We start from the raw sequence: 21,534 nt of genomic DNA, 5'->3' as shown, positions 1-21,534 counted from the left end.
TGAGCCACTCTTCCTCTTGCTCCATTTCTCCTCCTCTACCTCCTGTTCTTCCTCGTATTTACGAGTGACAGAGCAGACGATCCGGTTTGTCCCATTCTCTTTGTCCGGTCCGGTCCGGTGGAGCGATGGCAGAACGCGGCTAATTAGTCCCATTTAGCTCATTAGCATGAGTGCGTTGCTAAGCTACTCTACCGCTACTACCTCTGTCCACTAGAGGGGGCTCTCGTCACCGATGACTTTGTTCCGTTAGTTACGAGACGATAGCACCTTAGCTCAAACGCTAAACTCCTTTTTATATTCATTGCATCAATAGCAGTTCACGCTCCCTGCATCCGTATGATGGACCTGGATCTGGACCTGGGGGGGGGGGGGCGGTCTGGAGCTGAAATTGGGTTTTCATTCCGTCGATTTCTTCTACAGCGTCTCTCGTTCCTTTCAGCCACAACAAATCCCCGAAAATCATTTCATTTTTTGTTTTTTTCTTTCTTTCTGAAAAAACTGAGACGAATTAGAGGAGGAGGAGGAAGAGGAAGAGGGCGGAGTATTCGTTTCTGGATCTTAATAGGCTCATCTAAATGTAAATGAGAGCGGCGGAGACGGACGGTCCGTCCTGCTGCTGCTGAAAGGAAAATATTCCAAAAACACGCCGGTCGTCTTCTTGGATTCCAAAAAAGAGGCGGAGAGGGGGAGGGGGGGGGGTTAGCAAGAAAGTAGCAAGAAAGTAGAAACACAAACAGGTGTAGACGTGTGGCGTGTAGAATCCTGTATGCTGATTGGATCAGGACCGCCAGCTGCTCCGTTAGCAGGTCAAACGGGGATTTGATTTGTTGATGCCCACCGACCAGCCGTGGTCTGAACGCGTCTGGGAACAGACAGACAGACAGACACACACACACACACACACGTGTGTGTCTGTGGGCACGGGATTAGCCATATTAGCCATTTTAGAAACGCACATGTGGCCGGCGCAGATGCTGCGGAAACGTAATCTGTGTAGTTGGAACGATTGAGGTCGGCAGAGGTGGTTAAACACCAGCTGTGTGCGTGTGTGTGTGTGTGTGTGTATGTGTGTGTGTGCGTGTGCGTGCGCGTGTGCGTGCGTGTGTGTTTTGTTGGTGGGGTTTAAAGGAACACAAACGAGCTGCTGCCGTTTCTTTCTCTGAGCCGGAACGCCTGCCATTGCAATCACGGCGGCGGCCATCTTTGATTCCCGGCTGTCCGTTAGTTCCGGTTGTGAGATTGGCGGCACGCCTGTCTGGACAGGCGTGCCGCCAATCCCAGAGGGATCTAACCCGTCAGAGGACGATCCAGCGTTTCTACTCATCAATAAAACGAGTCCGCATCAAAATGGCGTCCGAGCTTCAGCGTTTCTGTTAAACGACCCGCTTTTTGGACTCTGACCTTAATTCACTTTTAAATATAGCAATGATAGTAAGTTTATCTGTTAACTAAATGCAGCCTGGGTTTATCCCCGGTGCCCGGATTATTTATAATCTGCACTTTATCACAGATATTTGGATTTGTGGAAAGAACATTAATTGTGGGCGACTTGTCGATGGATTGAAATGATTTTTTGCCAGATTATTTTGCGACGTTTGTCTTTCATTTTCTGTTTCATCAAGAAAAATAAAAACGTAAACCAAGGACGCTGAGGCGATGTCATCCCGCAGACCGTCCAATCGGTAGTTCACTGGACACCGACGGAGGCGTGGCGTTCCACTTCTAAAGGCAGGAAAAGATGACCCAGAATGCCGTTGGGCTATTTCTGGCCCAAGGTGCAGTAATGACAGGCTGGGTGCGAAAGGCTAACGCGGCCTGACGGTTTTACGCAGCTGCTGGATTAAGTGCGTGTGCGTGTGTGTGTGTGTGTGTGTGTGTGTGTATGTGTGTGCGTGTGTTGCCCTGTTTATAATCTGATGGGATTAAATCCAGGGGAAGCGATGCCTTCATTCACGTCGGTTTAATACGCTCTGTGCCGTGTTTTACATTTCCTGTCTGACGCAGCTGCTCTACCGCCCCCCCCCCCCCCCCCCCCCCTGCTGACATCACAGTCAGCCACACCGACAGCCAAAGTCCCGCTCACCTCTTCCTCCTCCTCCTCCTCCTCCTCTTCTCCGGATTGCAGCTGGCGGATGCGATTGAATTAAGGCAGCAGCTTTGTGTGCCGCTCTGGATTGGGTGCTGGTGGAGGGAGAGCGATCATGTTCACCCTGCTGGGGATAAACGCCGTAATTACTTAGTGACGATTAGGATTAACGCTGGTATTCTATTCTCGTACTATGCTGTACAGTATCGCGTATTACTGCGTAGTACAGTACACAGCAGAACCCACGGAAAGCCCAGCGCTTCAGACGCGTGACACTGAACCCGTGAACCGGCCCACTCGCATCACAAGACGAGGGACCGTGGGGGGGGGGGGGGGGGGGGTTCCTGGGACATGTTGTTGTTGTTGTTGTTGTGTTGAAGCTGTTGCATCTGCTGCCTGTTAGCAGTTAGCTATTAGCTAGACGCTAAGTCACCAGAGCCGGGGTTCTTCACCTACACACTAACCCGTTTTTTTATTTGCATGTGCATAAATCCTTGTGTTAGCGTGTTGCCCGCTACATCGAGCTAGCTCGACCTCAGACCTGACATTTTGGGATTTATGGCCCCTTTTGTACACAGTTCTGCAGAAAGGGAAAGATGTTCTCTTTCATTTGGAGGACAGATGGTCACATGAGAGGAAACTACCCCCCCCCCCCCCCCCCTCTCTCTCTCTCTCTCTCTCTCATCTTCTGCTTTTATATCATTGAACAACTTTCTTTCTTTAGCGTTGCCATGTGGAAACAATAAAATCAACTCTTTCCTTTTTAGGTGCTGGATGGACGCAACACTTTCTCCTCTCTTTCCTACTTTCTCTTCCTCCTTTGGTTTTTTATTTGATCATTGTCACACTTTCCCTTCTCTTTCTTTATCCTCCTCCGTCTTTTCTTCTTCATCCTCTCTCTCTCTCTCTCTCTCTCTTACTGTATATGGTCACAGAGGCGAGCTGACTCTCCCTCCTCGTCCTCTCTCTCTCTCTCTGACGTGTTTTGTTTTTGTTCCTGAGCTGCAGTGACGATGCAGAACAGATTTGTCTCACGTGGGCGGAGCCTGCATGTTGACGCCTCGCCCTTTCCCCGTGATAATGATGCCGTCTCCATCAGCTGTTGAAGCCACGGAGGGTTCAAGTTTCGTGTCCTTCATCACGTTACCTGGAGATGAACGCAGGGCTGTGATTGGAGGACCCCCCCCAGTTCAGTTTGTCCTTCCGTCCCCAGGGCGATGAGATGCCCTCCAGAGATGCTAATTCTCGGCTTCACCGCTGTCGTCTGCGCCGGCGGCGGCGTCCCTGATCCGAGCCCGTTCGTCACACGCACGTCTATTTAAGACGGATTTGTCAAATCAGCCGCTCAAACAGCTTTTCTCCGTGTTTGACAAATCCCCTGCAGACTTAGCATCGCCCGGCTGTCCTCGGGCATCTCGCTGCTCCGCGCTCGGATCTTGTCACTTCGTCATCCTCCAGGAAGTTTCCCACGGTTCAGTGGCCGGCCGTTGTGGGTGTCGCTTAATCTCTCCCCGTGTAAGACGAGGATTTGACGGGAAGCATTCGCCTTTCGCGGAATCGTTTCTTGTATTTTAGAGTTGCGTATTTGACCGGTTTGCGTTATCGATGATGCACAAAGCTAAAAGTCAAAAAACGGCATGTGGGTTAAATATTCCAGATGTGCTCCGTGCTGCATTCAAATCTGCTGAAGGTCAGGCGGTGCCAGGAACCAAATGGAATTCAGCCTTTTTTCGCTTTCAAATTGATGGACTTCCTCTCCGCCCAAATGGCAGCACGCGGTCGTGGTTGAGAGGAGACGTCCAACGTCTCTCTCTCTCTCTCTGGTTGCTTCATGTTTCACCATCTTAGATTTCACTGCAGCCTGATTGTGTCTCTGTCATACAGGATTCAGCCGTTTCATCTGCAGATGAAACAGGATTTGTTCTTTGTTAGTTCCTTCTCTGTCTTAACGTCTTCATTCTACCGCAGAAATGTTGTTGTTTTTTCCCCCATTTGAAGTTTGCTGGAAACAACAGAAAGTAAAAGGTGACTTTGTGTTTCTGGCAGGCGACATCACGAGGAAGGGCTATGAAAAGAAGCGGTCCAAGCTGATCGGGGCCTTCTTCCCTCACCCCCCAGGTGGAGTTTCATCCTTTACCTTTTTACCATTCAGCTCTTTTTAATGTCTGTTTATGAACCGTTGCGGCGGCGTGTTGCCATAGCAACGTGGAGAAAGAATCAATGAGTCGGTGGAACCCTCTGAATGCTGTTTCAGCATTTATTCATGTTTCTGTAGTGGAGTAGGCATCCTTGTGTTCTACACAGGTGTAAGAGGTGACGGGTTGCTAGGAAACCACTATCTTAAACTACAGTAATTAACTCCCTTTGTTCTTAACGTCTCTTAACCATAAATGCCGGTTTCATTTGCAAGAACACACAAATAAGCAAACGTCAACACAGCCTGCATCAGTCATTCACAAAAAGGTGTGTTTTAATGGGATAGATTTAAGGGGGGGCGGGGCGTTCAATGTTAAATCTCAACCTCTCTGCTCCAGGAATGGATCCAGCCATGGGCCAGGAAAAGAGAACCACGGTCACCCCGTCCTCGTCGTCCCGCTACCACCGGCGGCGGTCGTCGGGCTCCAGAGATGAGCGTTACCGGTCAGGTAAGGGGTGCGGTCATCCTCGTCTTCTACGGAAGCCCTGAAGCATTTCTGTTCCTGCTTTCACAGTTGATAATAGGAAAACCTGTTTAAGTTTTGTTGCATTCCGACACACACTCCCCTTAAACACACACAGGCCAAACAAACGTGCATCTGCAGCCCATTCATGCTGCGGCGTCTTCCATGTGTCGTTATCAGGCCGTCGTTAGGTTGTTTGTTCAGACAAACCCAGCTGTGACTCTTTATCTCGCTCTGAGAGGCACTCATTGGCTAAATGACTCTGCTGACACTCCCTGAAGCTAATGCGGTCTGAAACTGCAGGGCCCTCACGGGAGTCAAACTGGGAACGTCTGTGTCTGAAACTGAATGTGAATTCACGGGAACGTGGCGCTCGCTTCGATAACGCTGCACCAAAATAAATGTTCTAGTCCCGCTGCTGTTTATCCCGTCTGTCCTCTTCTGCTGAATGGGTTATTTCACACGCTGGACCCCAGACACTAATGAGATTATCATCCTGCTGGGTGATGCTGAGAGGTACTCGGAGAAGAACTCAGAGAAGAACTCAGAGCCCAGATCCAGATCAATATGAAGAAGGAGACATTATATCTAAAGCTAACCGAATGATAAATGACCACAGCGGTTTATTTTAACCTGTGTGCTAATAATCAGGGATGTAATACATGAATATTTACAGTGGACCGTATGTTAATGTCCTGAATGTGTAGGGTTCACTGTCTTACATGGACTAATACAGCAACACGTATACAATAATACGACATCTGAACGTGTCCAGCGTTTAGCTAAAAGCGTTTCGCCTTTAGCTGAAAGTGTTTAGCCTTTAGCTGAAAGTGTTTAGCCTTTAGCTGAACGTGTTTAGCCTTTAGCTAAAAGCATTTAGCCTTTAGCTGAAAGTGTTTAGCCTATAGCTGAATGTTTTTATCCTTTAGCTGAATGTTTTTATCCTTTAGCTAAAAGCATTTAGCCTATAGCTGAAAGCGTTTAGCCTGTAGCTGAAAGCATTTAGCCTATAGCTAAAAGTGTTTAGCCTATAGCTAAAAGTGTATAGCCTATAGCTGAAAGTGTTTAGCCTATAGCTGAATGTTTTTATCCTATAGCTGAATGTTTTTATCCTTTAGCTGAAAGTGTTTAGCCTTTAGCTGAAAGTGTTTATCCTTTAGCTGAAATTGTTTAGCCTTAACTGAACGTGTTAGCCTCAGGGTTGGGCATTATCTCATGATAGCACTGAACATTTTAACCTTAATGTTTAAATCTCTGTCTTTGTCTTCAGACATTCACACAGAGGCGGTGCAAGCGGCCTTGGCCAAGCACAAAGAGAGGAAGATGGCGGTGCCCATGCCCTCGAAGCGACGGTCGCTGGTTGTCCAGGCCTCAATGGATGCGTACACACCTCCAGGTACTGAACAGAAGGCTCACAGGTTCTAAACTGGGCTCGGAGACCTGGCTAATGTCAACATGCTAACTTACATCTATTCAACCTGTTGCTCGTTTCACTTGTATTCAGTAAAATATAACAGTAATTATAAAATTCACATGATTAAAATGTTACGAAAAGCAAACAGAAACTCATCCACACACACACACACACACACGCACACGCTGTCTGCCTGCAGGGAGGTTCGTTTGAGGACAGCGGCGTCTTATCTGCGGACGTGAAACGAGCGACTCGGGTCTGCTCTTTATTGGCTTTTGACAGATTCACGGCTACTTTTTCCAAATTTCTTGACTCATCGTGGGACGCACGTCGTCCTTCCGAAGCGTCTTTCTCTCTCTGTCCTTTTGCGTCGTGTGTTTGTGTGTTTGTTTCGCGAGACTCCCCGGTTGCCTAGCAGCATCCTATTTCCATCGCCATGTTTGTGTTTCGTCGCCGGTCGTGTCCTCGGGGTTCAGCCGATAATGAGACACAAATCTGGCAGTAAAGCATGTCAGCAAGGCGCCGGTGGGATTTCAGAGGCTGAGACCGCGTCCAGACAGGTGGTTAGCATGACCAGCAATGGGCTGAAGCCCATCCCCCCTCAAGAGCATCTGCTTAATTTAAATCTTTAACCCTGTGAAGAAAACCAACAATGGTTCTCTGGCCTCGATCAGACTTTCTTCAAGGTTCTATTTTAAATGATTTCTTGTCCCTCATCCGTTGTCCTTCCACAGACACCTCCTCGGGCTCGGAGGGGGAGGGACAGGGCGACAGCAATGAAGAGGAGGGCGGAGACTGCGAAGAAGAGGATGGAGGCGGCGGAACGCCGTCAAGCAGGGAGGGGAGCATCAGCATGGAGCGCTGGATAAGCCGGGCGATCCACGGCACGTCGTCCACCACGACGACCACCTCCTCCACCGCCTCCTCCTCCTCCTCTTCGACACGCAGCGGCGGGAGCGGGGCGGCCGGAGGGAGGCTGGCTGATGTCCTGGCGCAGCATGTCCACGTCTCCGCCCACCACCCACTGCGCCACCACCACCGCCACCGCCGCCGCAAGACGGGTAAGAGTTCAGGTGTTTCAGACAACATGAGCGTCGGAGGGCGGGAGGAGAACGTCTGAATAAAGACCTCCTGCAGGAACCTGGACTCCAGCGCGGCCCCGTTTCACGACGTCCCACCGTCGGGACGTGGGTGGGGCACGCCACTCGCTCTCTAAAGTTTTAACGCACGAGCTGGGAGGGTGGCTGCTTCCTGCGCGACTGCGTAAATGCAGCTTTTACAGTGTTTCTGCTTCCTGTGTTAACTGTGGTCTGTTTGTTGTCCGTCCTGGTCCTCGAACGTGCCGCTATTATTCCGTTTTTATCATCTGCACGTCCCTCTGGAGCTCTGCCCAATCTGGATTTAAGACGCGAGCAACTTTTCGGCGTCTGTCCTTTTATCGCCTTTGCTCTTCGGTCCCATTTTCAGTTCTGCAGGAACGTTTCGTGAACTCTCTCAGAATACTCCATACAGAATCAGATCCACTCCGGAGCCAATTAAAGAAAAGCCCTGAGACCAGACCTTGAATCCAAACTCAGCTTCCCTGTCGTATATCTGCCGGGGGGGGGGGGGGGGGGATACTCAGCAGTTTGGGAACAACGGAAGCTTCCCGAAAGCTTTTCATCCGGCGTCTCGTAATGCTGATGTGAGAGAAGTTTTCATTACTGAGATGGAAGCTGTTGGAGGGGGCCCCCCACCCCCACCCACACCCTACCCAGTCTTGCAACATCGTGGACCGTAAACCTTCTTTGTCCCGGATGGAAAAGTTCCGTCCCTGAATCAGATCTGTCACCTGGCCCTCAGCAGCGAAGCCATCCATCCTCCTCCTCCTCACACATCATCGTAAATACCCTCTGATGAGGTCGACGCGTGTTCGTACACGCCCACTCCCACAGAGGCCTGTTTGGTTCAGACTGACGGTCCAGATGTTACGGAGATGGAACACGCGGCGTGCCGCGGTAACTAGCGTGCCTGTAGCTTTGCTACGCCGTCCGTGTCTGGAGGAAGAATTCCTGCTGGTCTCTCTGGCTTTGCTGCTTTGCTGGAAATTGTTTCTCTGCTTCTCTGTCTTTCTCTTGAGTCGTCATGTTAGTCGGCTCTCGTTAGCTTTAGGCTAACGGCCCATTTATAGGAGCCTTCCGGCCCTTCTGCGTCCGTCCCCGACCGGGATCGGTGTGTGATTTCGTGGCGCTTCAGATCCTTGAATCACCGGCGTCCTTCCGTGGAATTAAAGGTTTTCACGCGAGGCCTTTAGGAAATGTTATTCATGGAAATTATGAGTGAATCATGTCACAAGCAGAGTGTGAGTGTTATTAGCAGCTTATGATGAACGTCCAGGCGTGGCCGTTGATGGGAGCGCCGCCGCTTCCTTCCCGGAACGTCTTTTTTTTGAGCACGTAAATGTCTTTGAAGTGAGTTTCCTAACTTCTGTAGTTTCATGTCCCGTTGGAGTTTTGCTAACCGGGCCGTTCACTCTCCCCTGGTGTCCCACAGAGAACCACTCGGCGCCTCCAGACGTCACTGGCTACAGCGCCAAAGCCGCAGCTGCCGACAGGATCCAGGTGGAGAGAGCCCCGGGGGCCGGGAACGCCACCCAGAGGCAGGCGCCCAAGTACGGCAACGCCGAGCTGATGGAGACCGGAGACGGTGAGTCGGGGGTCACGCAAAGCGCCAAAGTGGGGTTACCTGGCAACAGGTGGCTGTTTCATCGGCAGCCTGTGCGTTGCAGATTTATCCATTAGCATCCGACCAGTCGACAAATCAAAGCAGCAGAACTTCCTCCTGTCACCTTCTTTATTGCCGTTGGGGGACGGCAGCTCCTTGAACATCGAGTCGTGAACAGATGTGATATAAATTCTGTGGGAGTTACGACTCCGGGTCGCTGCGGCGGCGGCGGAGGACCGCAGACGGCTTCTTTGGTAGCTTCACGGCTCTCTGGAGGAACGCGGCGCCGGCGCGACAGAGCCGAGGCTCCCAATCAAGAACGGCGAGAGGATCCAATCAGACATCATTCATCTCGCGACTGCGTCTGATTGGCTGTGTGGACGATTTGCATCTCAATATTTATGTTGTTTTTGCAAACGTGATTTATGTAAAACCGTTCATGATGGCGTGGGATCCAAGGACTTCCTCTCGACTTTGATTGTTGTTTGTTCTGACGTCTGCGCACAGATAAATTAATTTTAACGTCGATGTACGGCGCCGGGGGAAGCGACAGGATGCACTTCAGACATGAAGGTGTCGTTCATCCGGCAGGTGTTCCAGTCAGCAGCAGAGTTTCAGCCAAAATCCAGCAGCTGGTCGACACCCTGAAGAGGCCGAAGCGGCCGCCGCTGAGAGAGTTCTTCGTGGACGACTTCGAGGAGCTCCTGGAAGGTAATGAGCTCGCTGTTTGTTTAAGTCACGGCGGCCGTCGTCCTGCTGTCGGCCCAAAGCGGAGGAACACGGACTAGATACAGAAGGGTAACGAGGCCAGACGGAGAACAGGTGCAGGGTAAAAGCAAACTAACGTTTCAAGATGGAACGGGAAAAGGAAAACTCTGAACAAATCAAAACGCAGCGACACGAAGAGTCTGGGCTGCCCTGTCAGAATTTAAGGTTGTCCCCCCCTCTGCAGTCCAGCAGCCGGACCCCAACCAGCCCAAGGCGGAGGGGGCCCAGATGGCCACCATGCAGGGTGAGCAGCTGGGCGTGGTAACCAACTGGCCCCCATCGCTGGAAGCGGCCCTGCAAAGGTGGGGCACCATCTCCCCCAAGGCCCCCTGCCTCACCACCATGGACACCAGCGGCAAGCCGCTCTACGTTCTCACCTACGGTAGGGGGGGGGGGCTGTCTGGGTCGCTGCCCGTCTGTTAGATAAAGAGCTACAAAGACAGGAATAGTTTCCAGAGTGACTTCTAGTCCATGTGGGTCTGAATGCATCACCACAGAGAGAGAGAGACACAGAAAGAGAGAAAAAGAGAGAGACACAAAAAGAGAGAGAGAAAGAAAAAGAGAGTGACAGAAAGAGAGGGGGCGAGAGACGCACAGAAAGAGAGAGAGAGAGTCCTTCAATACAGCGTGTGTGTGTGTGTGTCCATTTCTCTCTCTATCATCCTTCATCTTTCAGTGTCTCTCTGTCTTCCTTTGATGCTGGTCGACAAGGACAAACTTGTTTTCATGAATCTGCACGGAACCCGGCGGACCCCTGTTTAATGAGTCTCTATCCGCCTTCAGGAAAGCTGTGGTCCAGAAGCGTGAAGGTGGCCTACAACCTGCTGCACAAACTGGGAAGCAAACCGGAGCCGCTGGTCCGACCTGGAGACCGGGTACGTTCACGCCGAGCCGGAACGCGAGTCCACCAGCGGGTCGACGCCACAGTGCGAATCAGGGACGGGTCCTTTTCACAGTTACAGTCAGACGTGTGCGAAGAAAAACGTTCCGAGGAAGGACCCTCCGAGTTCAGGAAGATTTACATCCTCGCAAAATAAAAACATTTAAATTAAATGTTTGAATCTTAGCATCCATAGAGAAATATTAGAGGTGATATTGACACCAAACAAATATCAATACGCATCATATCACACACACACACACACACACACGCACGCATCCGGTATGTAGAAGCTATCGTGCTGCCCTCAGCCTGCGTGATCATGGAGCCAACATGGCGGCGCCGTTGCTTCTGATAAAACGCCTTTTCACTCCTGTTGAAGCTGCTTTTCTCAGCGACGCAACCTCGAACTTGTCCCTCCTTGCCTGCAGGTGGCGCTGGTCTTCCCGAACAACGACCCCGCTGCCTTCATGACGGCGTTCTACGGCTGCCTGCTGGCCGAGGTCGTCCCCGTGCCCATAGAAGTGCCGCTGACCAGGAAGGTGGGTCACGATGCGGGAAGCGTCTGTGGTTCGGCCTCTGGGGAGGAGGAGAAGACAAACGGAGCGAGTGAACGAGTAAAGTGTGCGTCTGACTGATCAGGATCCATCCAGATGATTGATCCTGTGTCTGCAGGACGCCGGCAGTCAGCAGATCGGCTTCCTGCTGGGGAGCTGCGGCGTGACGGTGGCGCTGACCAGCGACGCCTGCCACAAAGGGCTGCCCAAGAGTCCCGCTGGGGAGATCCCGCAGTTCAAAGGTCGCGCTTAAATGCATCAAGCCCCTCCTCCTGGTCAAACCAGCTGATCCACGTGACTGGCCAGCAGCGCGAGGACATGAATAACGTATTAATAATACAGTTATTAGGTCGTAATAACGGAGCGCGCGCTAGTTCAGTTAGCGCCTTCAGTCCGAGGTCAAAGGTCAAACAAACGGCTGTTTCCGTACAGCTTTCCCGCATCTCGGCGGGATGAATGAACAGACTGATAACGGCTGACAGCGAGTCAGAGAGAGAGAGAGAGAGAGAGAGAGGATTAATAACGACTGCTTGCTTTTCAGTAATGGATGCGGAAATAGCAACACGACGCTGCCAGGATTCTGTGTGTGTGTGTGTGTGTGCGGGTGCGTGTGTGTGCGTGTGTGTGCGTGTGCGTGCGTGTGTGTGTGCGTGTGTGTGTCATTAAGGGCGAGCGCTCTCTTATTGATCACGTTCATCTCTTCCACCTAAACTGATCGTTTCGTCTGCCGGTGAAGAAGCAGCGGCATCGATTCGGACATCAACGCGTCCCCGTCGTTAGAACCTCCCGTTATCCCCGGGCGGAGTTAAACATTCCTCTCCGGAAGACGTTCTCCACGCGCGGGAGATGAAGGACGTTTGTTTTGCGTCCCGGTGCGTCCAGGTTGGCCCAAGGTGCTGTGGTTCGTGGCGGAGTCCAAACATCTGTCCAAACCGCCCAGAGATTGGTTCCCGCATATCAAAGACGCCAACCAGGACACCGCCTACATCGAGGTAGGACACGCCCATCCCGGTCCACGCCCATCGTCCCCACTCATTGGTTCTCTACCTGTCCAGTATAAGACCTGCAAGGACGGCAGCGTCCTCGGCGTGACGGTGACGAGGACGGCCATGCTGACGCACTGCCAGGCGCTCACGCAGTCCTGCTGCTACTCGGAAGGTAACGCACCTCCGCTAGCGCGGCTCCCGGCGCGCTAGCGGGCGCCGCTAAGGTTCTGTCTGTCCACCGTCCTGCAGCGGAGACCGCCGTGAACGTCCTCGACTTCAAGAAGGACGTGGGGCTGTGGCACGCCGTCCTGACCGTAAGAGCCGAGCGGAACGAACCGCGGCCGCGGGTTTAGTGCGAGAAGCTCAGCTGTCCCTGCTGTGTCCCCCCCCCCGTCCCCCGTCCCCCCAGAGCGTCATGAACATGATGCACGTCGTCAGCGTCCCCTACGCCCTCATGAAGGTCAACCCTCTGTCCTGGGTCCAAAAGGTCTGCCAGCACAAAGGTACCCGGCGGCAGCGCGACGAGCTGAGTGTGGCCGTCGTGCACGTGGTGACTGTGTGTGTGTGTGTGTGTGTGTGCGTGCGCGTGCAGCTAAGGTGGCGTGTGTGAAGTCCCGGGACATGCACTGGGCTCTGGTGGCGCACCGGGACCAGCGGGACGTGAACCTGACCTCGCTGCGCATGCTGGTGGTGGCGGACGGCTCCAATCCCTGTAAGGACGCGCCGAGGGGGACGCACAGAGCCTCAGGTTCCCGTCGGCCAATCAGCACCGACGTTGTTGTCGTTCCCCGTCTCAGGGTCGATCTCCTCCTGCGACGCCTTCCTCAACGTCTTCCAGTCCAAAGGTTTGAAGCCGGAGGTCATATGTCCCTGTGCCGGCTCCCCCGAGGCGCTGACGGTCGCCATCCGGAGGTACGCCACCCCCCCCCACACACACACACACACACACACACACACACACACACACACGGGCAGGGCGGCGGCGCTCCCACTGTGGCTTTTAGAAACTCCAAACTTACGAGCTTTCCACTTGTTTCATCATCCGTCCTGTAAAAAGACGTTCCTGTCAAACGGGGCGGCGCCGTGCCTTTAATTATCAGTGTGTGTGTGTGTGCGTGTGCGTGTGTGCGTGTGTGTGCAACATGTGACCTACTGTAGGCTGAATTGTAACCTGAGCCTTGACTCCGCCTCCAGTCCTAATAATAAATCACGCCCCTCCGGTGTAATAAATCCACTCCACAGCTATTCCTAGAACCAGCCAATCAGAAGCTCTCCTCCCTTCCTGTGATGTCATGACACACAAATACTGTATTGATTTTCATGAAGTCCCATTCCGAGTGTCCCAACGTCTCCGGCCGTCCCGCAGGCCTTCGGACGAGGGCGGCCCCCCTCCTGGGCGGGGCGTTCTGTCCATGCAGGATCTGAGTCACGGCGTGATCCGAGTGGACTCGGAGGAGAAGCTGTCTGTCCTCACGCTGCAGGACGTGGGCGCCGTCATGCCCGGAGGTGAGAGGAGGCGTGTCCACGCCGCATCAGAAAAACGTCCCGTGAAACCGCCGATCGCTACTTCCTGTTTGTGCGTCTGCAGCCGTGATGTGTGCGGTGAAAGCCGACGGCGTCCCTCAGCTCTGCAAAGCCGACGAGATCGGCGAGCTGTGCGTCTGCACCGTTGCCACGGGAACGTCCTACTACGGTCTGGCCGGCATGACGAAAAGCACCTTCGAGGTGACCGCGGGGAGAGTTTTAGCTCCTCGGACGTGATTTGGCTCGTTTTCGCTTTGCGTTTCTTGAAACCAAGTCGTTTTTTCCCAGGTTTTCCCGACGTCCAGCGACGGCGTTCCCATCGGCGAGTTTCCCTTCACCAGGACCGGCCTGCTGGGATTCATCGGACCCGCCGGCCTGATCTTCGTGGCTGGAAAGATGGACGGCCTGATGGTGGTCGGGGCGCGTCGGCACAACGCCGACGACATCGTGGCCACGGCGCTCGCCGTGGAGCCCATGAAGTTTGTCTACAGGGGCAGGTAGCGCCCCCCCCTGGATCCACGTCTCCCCGCCGCGGCGCCGGCGACACTCACGGACGTCCGTGCGCTCGTTTCAGGATCGCCGTGTTCTCCGTCACGGTGCTTCACGACGAGAGGATCGTGGTCGTGGCCGAGCAGCGGCCCGACTCCACGGAGGAAGACAGCTTCCAGTGGATGAGCCGCGTGCTGCAGGCGATAGACGGCATCCACCAGGTGGGGGTCTACTGCCTGGCGCTGGTGCCCTCCAACACGCTGCCCAAAACCCCCCTCGGGGGCATCCACCTGTCGGAGACCAAGCAGCTGTTCCTGGAGGGGGCGCTGCACCCCGGCAACGTGCTGATGTGTCCGCACACCTGCGTCACCAACCTGCCGAAGCCCCGGCAGAAGCAGCCAGGTAGGGATGGGGGGGGGGGGGGCGGGGGGGGGGGCGTGCCGCGCCGCTTCACGTCTTCCTCTTCCCCGTCTCCCCCTCAGAGATCGGACCCGCGTCGGTCATGGTCGGGAATCTGGTGTCGGGGAAGCGGATCGCTCAGGCCAGCGGCAGAGATCTGGGTCAGATCGAAGACAATGACCAGGCAAGGAAGGTGTGTGTGTGTGAGGAAGAGGGCTGCCGAGGCTCACCCTCATCATCATCATCAGCAGACAGAGACGAGTTGGCGCCGGTCGGGTCGGGCTCGGGAGCCGAACCCGTCCGGTTCCGTCCGGTTCCGTCCGGTTCCGTCTGTCCTTTCATCGGAGCGTCCGGCCCTCTGTGTGAATGAGCTCCGTTCCCGTTGTGTCTGTAGTCAGGAGGTTGTTCCTGCTTTACCTCAGGATGCGATGGAGGATTTACTATCACACGCACACACACACACGCACGCACACACACGCACACACGCACGCACACACACACGCAGGTTGAAGCGTCTACCTGCTGAGGATTCAGATGCAGTTTCTTCTGCTCCTTTTTAAAAACCGAAGAGACAGATTTTAATTTGCCGTCGTAAAAGTTTTACGGATAAAGTCGAGTCTACGAGCAGCGGAGTGATGCTTTTATTACCCCAGCTGTGTGTGTGTGTGTGTGTGTGCGCGTGTGCGTGTGCGTGTGTGTGTGTGTGCGCGTGCGCGTCTTGTGTCTTCAGTTCCTCTTCCTGTCTGAGGTTCTGCAGTGGCGAGCCCAGACCACGCCGGACCACGTCCTGTACACGCTGCTGAACTCCAGGGTAAGACCTCGCCACACCGAACCTCGCTCCGATTGGTCGGCGTTCGAAGCGTAACGTGGCGCCCCCCCCTTTCCCCCCCCCCCAGGGAACGACGGCCGGATCTCTGACTTGCCTCCAGCTGCACAAGAGGGCGGAGAAGATCTCGGGCCTGCTGTCGGAACGGGGCCACCTTCAGGACGGGGACCACGTGGCGCTGGTCTACTCTCCAGGTAAGCTCCTCCTCCTCCTCGCCGCTCTCTGTCCCTGTGGCTTACGTCTCCTCCTCCTCCTCTTCCTCGCTGCTTCCTCCAGGCATCGACCTCGTCGTGGCGTTCTACGGCTGCCTTTACGCCGGCTGCGTTCCCGTCACGGTGCGACCGCCTCACCCGCAGAACATCGCGACCACGCTGCCCACCGTCAAGATGATCGTGGAGGTAAAACGCGCAGGGCCGTGTCTTAAAGGGCCGGTAGCGCAGACGCGATGTAATAGATTACTTTCCTCTGCGTGGCGTGTCGCAGGTGAGTCGCTCGGTGTGTGTCATGACCACGCAGGTCATCTGCAAGCTGCTGAGATCCAAGGAAGCCTCGGCCGCCGTGGACGTCCGGACCTGGCCCCCCGTGTTGGACACGGGTGCGTGCACGCACACACACACACACACACACGCACACACACACACGCACGCACGCACACGTCAGCTGAAATCAATAAGGAAAACGATCGTCTCCTTCTTGTCTTTCCAGACGACTTGCCGAAGAAGAAGCCCCCCCTGCTGCATAAACCGTCCAACCCCGACACGCTGGCCTACCTGGACTTCAGCGTCTCCACCACGGGGATGCTGGCCGGCGTCAAGGTAACCAAATCAAGCGCCCGTCGGGGGGGAGGAGTCTCCTCGTGTTAATCCGATGTGGGCGTCATTCCCGCCAAAGATCACGGCGTCCCACGACGAGGACGTCTTGGCTCCCGTGTTCTGGGATCGCGTCTTCACCGACGTGTGTGCGTGTGTGTGCGTGTGTGCGTGTGTGTGTGTGTGCGTGTGTGCGTGTGTGTGTGTGCGTGTGTGTGTGTGCGTGCGTGTGCGTGTGCGTGTGCGTGCCGTGCAGATGTCGCACACCGCCACCAGCGCCTTCTGCCGCTCCATCAAGCTGCAGTGCGAGCTCTACCCGTCCAGAGAGGTCGCGCTCTGCCTGGACCCGTACTGCGGCCTGGGCTTCGTCCTCTGGTGCCTCTGCAGGTCAGACCAAACTAAAGGAAAGCAGAGCACTAGAACTGCAGCAGAAGACGAAGGTTGTTTCCATCTCGTCCCCCTCCCGTTCAGCGTCTACTCGGGTCACCAGTCCATCCTGATCCCGCCGTCCGAGCTGGAGGCCAACGCCGCCCTGTGGCTGTCCGCCGTCGGTCAGCACAAGGTCCGGGACACGTTCTGCTCCTACAGCGTCATGGAGCTCTGCACCAAAGGGCTCGGCCTGCAGACCGACTCCCTGAAGGTGACTGGAGGAAACGGTTGGGACGGGACGGGACGGGACGGCAGCGTCATTCTGCGTCCGCTTGTCCTGCAGGCTCGGGGGTTGGACTTGTCTCGAGTGAGGACGTGCGTGGTTGTGGCGGAGGAGCGTCCCAGGACGGCCCTGACGCAGTCCTTTTCCAAACTCTTCAAGGACCTGGGGCTCCACCCCCGAGCCGTCAGCACCTCGTTCGGCTGCAGGGTCAACCTGGCGGTCTGCCTGCAGGTGAGACATGTGTGTCCCCCCCCCCGGTTGTCTCCGCTTCCGTCTTTTCTTTCGGCTTTGTGGTGGCAGTCGCGTTTTTAAGTTCACAAACGCGTCGGCCGATGTTTGGCGCCGCGCCTTGTTTTTGATTGGCTGTTAGCTGAAGCGTTTTGCCTCCGAGCTTTAAAGACAAACACTTTGAAGCAGATTCCTTCTGTTTGGATTTGATCTGTAAGGCCCAGTTTGGTCCCGAACCAGGAGGGACCTAGTCTCCCCAGCGTGTCCTGGGTCTCCCCCCCGAGTCCAGGGGGCTCGACTCCCGCATTTTACTTTGCTTTGAACGTTGTCTTTACGCTACCTGTCGCCCCCCCCCCCCCCCCCATCCCGACAATAAAAACACCGGAGAAGATTCAAGTGATCTTTCTACGAAGTCCTCGTTTATTTATACGTGCGCTGATCCGATGAACGGCGATCCGATCCCACGCAGCGGCGGGCTGATTTTCCACTGCATGAATTAACTGGATTATTTAAATTTCTTTCCTTGCTCCTCCCGCTTCTTTGATTTAATCATAACCCCGCCCACATATCTCATCCTTGATTTTTTTTTTTCTCCATCCTCCCTCCTTCATCCCTCTTTGCTGCTGTAGCCTCACAGGCTGGGAAAGTTTGCCGACCAGGTAGGGAACCACCATCCAAGCCCCCCCCCCCCCCCCCCCCCCTGCTTATCAGCACATCACTCACCAGCTGGCTTTGGCTCAATCTAGAAAGACTTCCCTGAAAGTTTCCGCCGCTCTTCCTCGGGTTGGGCTTCAGAAAATCGAATCTAGAAAGATGTGACATTTTGAATCGCTACGGAACTTTCCTGTTCTGGAATCAGGCCAGCGGCTCATTGAAGGGCGTGGCTCTCCGGTGCAACCAGAATTTTTTACGATTGGTTCCACTGGTGCCAAAAAAACCGTGAGAACGTTTCTCCACGTGGCTCCGACCACGGAGCCGATCCACGGCGAATCTTCCTTCTAAAGCTGATGAACTAATCCGTTCGGCTACCTCGATGCTATTGCTAGCTGCCGTTTCTCGCTCTTGGCGGGGGGGCTCTGACTCCCAGCATGCAGCTGTGTGTCGGGTGGTGGGCTCGGGCTTTCCTCTGCAAAGGGAACGAGGGATGGAGAAGGGAAGAGGTCAGAAAAGGTCCCTCACGTTTGAGCGAACAGGAAGCCGGGTCGGAGAACAGGAAGGGCGTGGCTAGTGAACAACACTCGTCAGACTTCATGTTTGTCCTACAGCTCCGTAGTGTTTTTTATTTGTTTATCTGTTCCGCTTCCTGTTTAGCGGGCGCTGTTGCTAACACGCTGCGCTTGTGCCCTGTGGCCAGTGGGGGGCGCTGCAGTGCGCCTTACGCATCTTATTCAGAGTAGATGCTTTGACTTTCCATTAATCGGGATGTGAGATAAATCATCAGCCCCCCCCCCCCCCCCCCCCCCGGCTTGCCGTCCCGTTTCCTCCTCTGCGTTTGCATGTCGTTCCTTCCGGCTCGGCTCTGAAGGCTCTTCTGTCCTGTGAGCTCTAATGCTCGAGCAGCAGCGTCCTCTGCGCCGCGCTCCGACTCGACGGCCGTTTTCAAACGACCTCCTTCTGACCCGGCTGGGTTTTTGCTTTCTGCCGTTTCCCAGGGTACCTCGGGACCCGACCCCACCACCGTCTACGTTGACATGAGGGCGCTGCGACACGACAGGTGAGTTCAGGGCCGCAGGCGTCGCGTGGTTAAACGCACTCGCACCGCCCGGCCCTCCTCTGACCCGGTTTGTGGTTTTTTGCCCCACAGGGTCCGACTGGTGGAGAGGGGGTCGCCACACAGCCTGCCCCTGATGGAGTCTGGGAAGGTGAGTTCACACCGACCGGGCATGCGGCTGCTCCTTCAGTGATTCGGCCGCGGATGTTTAACGTCTGCGTTCCGATCAGATCCTGCCGGGGGTCCGGATTATCATCGCCAACCCGGAGACCAAGGGACCAATGGGAGAGTCGCATCTGGGCGAGGTCGGTCTGCAGGTTTTTGGTTTCTTTGACGTTGGCTTCCTCTGCCTGTTACGTCACTTTGTGTGTGTGTGTGTGTGTGTGTGCGCGTGTGTGTGTGTGCGCGTGTGTGTGTGTGTGTGTGTGCGCGTGTGTGTGTGTGCGCGCGTGTGTGTGTGTGTGTGTTTGCGCGTAGATCTGGGTGCACAGCGGCCACAACGCCAGCGGCTACTTCGCCGTCTACGGAGACGAGGCGCTGCAGTCGGACCACTTCGGCTCCAGACTCAGCTTCGGAGACACGCAGACCATCTGGGCCCGGACCGGATGCCTGGGCTTCCTGCGCCGGACGGAGCTGACCGACGCCAGCGGAGGTGAGGGGGGGCGGCGCCTGCCCGAGGTCCGACCCGTGACGTCGGCGGATCCGAACCAAAAGCGGCGTGTGTCTGTGTGCAGAGCGTCACGACGCCCTGTACGTGGTCGGCGCCCTGGAGGAGGCCATGGAGCTGAGGGGGATGCGGTACCACCCCATCGACATCGAGACCTCCGTCATCAGGACGCACAAGAGCATCACCGAGTGGTGCGGCCCGGCGCACCCCCCCGTGGCGTTTGCTACCGCTACCGGAGAGACTTCCCATCCGGTGATGCTTCTTCTTCTTCTTCTTCTTCTGTGGTTCCAGCGCGGTGTTCACGTGGACCAACCTGCTGGTGGTGGTGGTGGAGCTGGACGGCTCGGAGCAGGAGGCGCTGGACCTGGTCCCCCTGGTCACCAACGTCGTCCTGGAGGAGCACTACCTGATCGTGGGCGTGGTCGTGGTGGTGGACACCGGCGTCATCCCCATTAACTCCCGCGGCGAGAAGCAGCGCATGCACCTGCGGGACGGCTTCCTGGCCGACCAGCTGGATCCCGTCTACGTGGCCTACAACATGTGACGGCCTCAGCGGAGACGCTCCTGGGACGGAGGACGATGAGCCCGCAGACCGAGCCGGCGTTTGAGGCGCAACGGGAGGAAGTTATCGCTGGCGGTCCTGATTTTTGTCTCTCAGGCAGCCCTTTGCTCCCAGGCTAGCTATGAGCAGCTAGCTCTTGGGAGCCAGTGGTTATGTTTAGGGCGTAAGGCCCGAGGAGGCGTGATTCGTACCAAGTAGCCGCCCCCATTCAGAGGGCCAAAGCCCCCCCCCCCCCCCTATTCGTGTCGGTTGTTTACCAAAAAGTGTCAAATCGCGTTGCCCGGCGATGGCAGCGGAGGGCAGTCGTTTACAAAGCGACTTGGAAGTTAGCCTCGTTTCCTGTTAAGTATTTGGCGAAGTTGCTTTTCTTGTTCATAGTTTAACGTCGTCAGTAAAGTTTAGGCTATTTTTTTTAAAAAAAGACAAATATTTCCACATAAACGAAAAAACAAACAAAAAACTGTGCATAAAAGCGTACTTTCCGTTTTTTTAGGATTCAACCCTCACAGAGAGAACGCTACGTTTTAAACGGGGCGTCTGACGGGACGGTGCGACCAGTTCGGGTCACGTTAGCTCGCTGTTGGATTTTCTTTGCTAAGTTTTTAGTTTATTTTCCGTTCACGCTAGCGTTAAAAAGCGTTAGCGCTAAAACAGCCGCAGCCTTTAACTCGTTTTTCTGTACGAATTTGCGTCGACCGAAGCCAAACAAACGCGTAAACTCGTATCATGTAAGTATGTACAAAAACAACCTGATTTAATTTATTGTGTTTCTGTTTAGCGTTTATGACGAGACATTCAAGAATGAAGATTTGCTAATTTACCAGACAAAAATGCGTTTGCGTTTATCTTTACGCTTGCATCTGGTTTATAACGGAAATAGCAATATTTGACTACAGATGTTTATGAAGAGATGAGCGAATGATCCGCAGCGGTCGAGTGGACTCCTGAACCAAAATATTCAAACGTAAGAAAGGATTTTCCGTCCGTCCGTCCGTCCTGAAATTTCAAAATCCAGTTTGGATCCTTTAACAGCTGAAGTCCGTCCGTCTCCTGTCTCTCAGTTCAAGAGCTAAACTTTAATCCTCCTATAAGAATAACTGACTTAAACCAAGATCGTGCTGAGCAACGCTTTGCTGCCCCCTAGTGTCCATGAGGACTCAGAATGATTTTGTCTTCTGCATCTTGGGAGCAGAACTCTTCAAGCGTCACATTTAGCGTCACATTTAGCAGGACCAATCAGGTTCTGTCTGATCAATTCAAATGAAGAAGTGAAGCCTCAACGAGCAGGAAGACAAGCAGCTGCTACTGTTGTCAATATAGGAGTCGGAAGTGCTTTATTTTTACACGGACCGACCAATCAGGGCTCGTACAGCGATGTCACGATGGGAATCAAGACTGAAACGGGAAGCAGAAGACTCGCAGCTTCTTCCGTTACACAGAGGATTTTTCATTTTGGAAAAAAAAACACTTTCTTCATATTTTCTTTTATCAGCAAAACGTGTTCCCCGCTATGTTTTTTAAGGTTTTAAAGAAATGTCTTATTTGAGTTTCATCTAAATAAATATTTCAACAATTTTGACAATAAAGCAGGAATTTTGAGGATTTATTTAACA

The 21,534-nt window shown here is 54.2% G+C and overlaps 1 protein-coding gene across 1 annotated transcript in view; it reads left to right on the top strand.

Annotated features, from left to right (window-relative positions):
* LOC137904855 (disco-interacting protein 2 homolog C) overlaps positions 1–21,500 on the top strand; it is a 36,394-nt gene extending 14,894 nt beyond the window's left edge. Inside the window, exons 2-37 of the mRNA XM_068749063.1 lie at positions 4,133–4,204; positions 4,621–4,731; positions 6,017–6,142; positions 6,895–7,221; positions 8,693–8,845; positions 9,455–9,574; positions 9,816–10,013; positions 10,415–10,506; positions 10,943–11,053; positions 11,187–11,310; positions 11,951–12,060; positions 12,124–12,226; positions 12,304–12,368; positions 12,464–12,557; positions 12,647–12,766; positions 12,852–12,966; positions 13,421–13,560; positions 13,643–13,779; positions 13,867–14,075; positions 14,153–14,469; positions 14,550–14,659; positions 15,197–15,277; positions 15,363–15,486; positions 15,569–15,690; positions 15,776–15,887; positions 15,998–16,107; positions 16,358–16,488; positions 16,573–16,741; positions 16,814–16,984; positions 17,611–17,640; positions 18,634–18,695; positions 18,786–18,843; positions 18,923–18,997; positions 19,170–19,344; positions 19,427–19,550; positions 19,651–21,500. Of these exons, the coding sequence (XP_068605164.1) occupies positions 4,133–4,204; positions 4,621–4,731; positions 6,017–6,142; positions 6,895–7,221; positions 8,693–8,845; positions 9,455–9,574; positions 9,816–10,013; positions 10,415–10,506; positions 10,943–11,053; positions 11,187–11,310; positions 11,951–12,060; positions 12,124–12,226; positions 12,304–12,368; positions 12,464–12,557; positions 12,647–12,766; positions 12,852–12,966; positions 13,421–13,560; positions 13,643–13,779; positions 13,867–14,075; positions 14,153–14,469; positions 14,550–14,659; positions 15,197–15,277; positions 15,363–15,486; positions 15,569–15,690; positions 15,776–15,887; positions 15,998–16,107; positions 16,358–16,488; positions 16,573–16,741; positions 16,814–16,984; positions 17,611–17,640; positions 18,634–18,695; positions 18,786–18,843; positions 18,923–18,997; positions 19,170–19,344; positions 19,427–19,550; positions 19,651–19,903 (4,751 nt within the window). The 3' untranslated portion in view covers positions 19,904–21,500. The remainder of the gene's footprint in view (positions 1–4,132; positions 4,205–4,620; positions 4,732–6,016; positions 6,143–6,894; positions 7,222–8,692; positions 8,846–9,454; positions 9,575–9,815; positions 10,014–10,414; positions 10,507–10,942; positions 11,054–11,186; positions 11,311–11,950; positions 12,061–12,123; positions 12,227–12,303; positions 12,369–12,463; positions 12,558–12,646; positions 12,767–12,851; positions 12,967–13,420; positions 13,561–13,642; positions 13,780–13,866; positions 14,076–14,152; positions 14,470–14,549; positions 14,660–15,196; positions 15,278–15,362; positions 15,487–15,568; positions 15,691–15,775; positions 15,888–15,997; positions 16,108–16,357; positions 16,489–16,572; positions 16,742–16,813; positions 16,985–17,610; positions 17,641–18,633; positions 18,696–18,785; positions 18,844–18,922; positions 18,998–19,169; positions 19,345–19,426; positions 19,551–19,650) is intronic.
* Positions 21,501–21,534: the final 34 nt, after the last annotated feature.

The sequence above is a fragment of the Brachionichthys hirsutus genome, chromosome 15, assembly GCF_040956055.1.
Source record: "Brachionichthys hirsutus isolate HB-005 chromosome 15, CSIRO-AGI_Bhir_v1, whole genome shotgun sequence".
NCBI lineage: Eukaryota > Metazoa > Chordata > Actinopteri > Lophiiformes > Brachionichthyidae > Brachionichthys > Brachionichthys hirsutus.
Note: the sequence above shows the minus strand (reverse complement) of the source record. Positions and strands in the feature narration are given on the sequence as shown.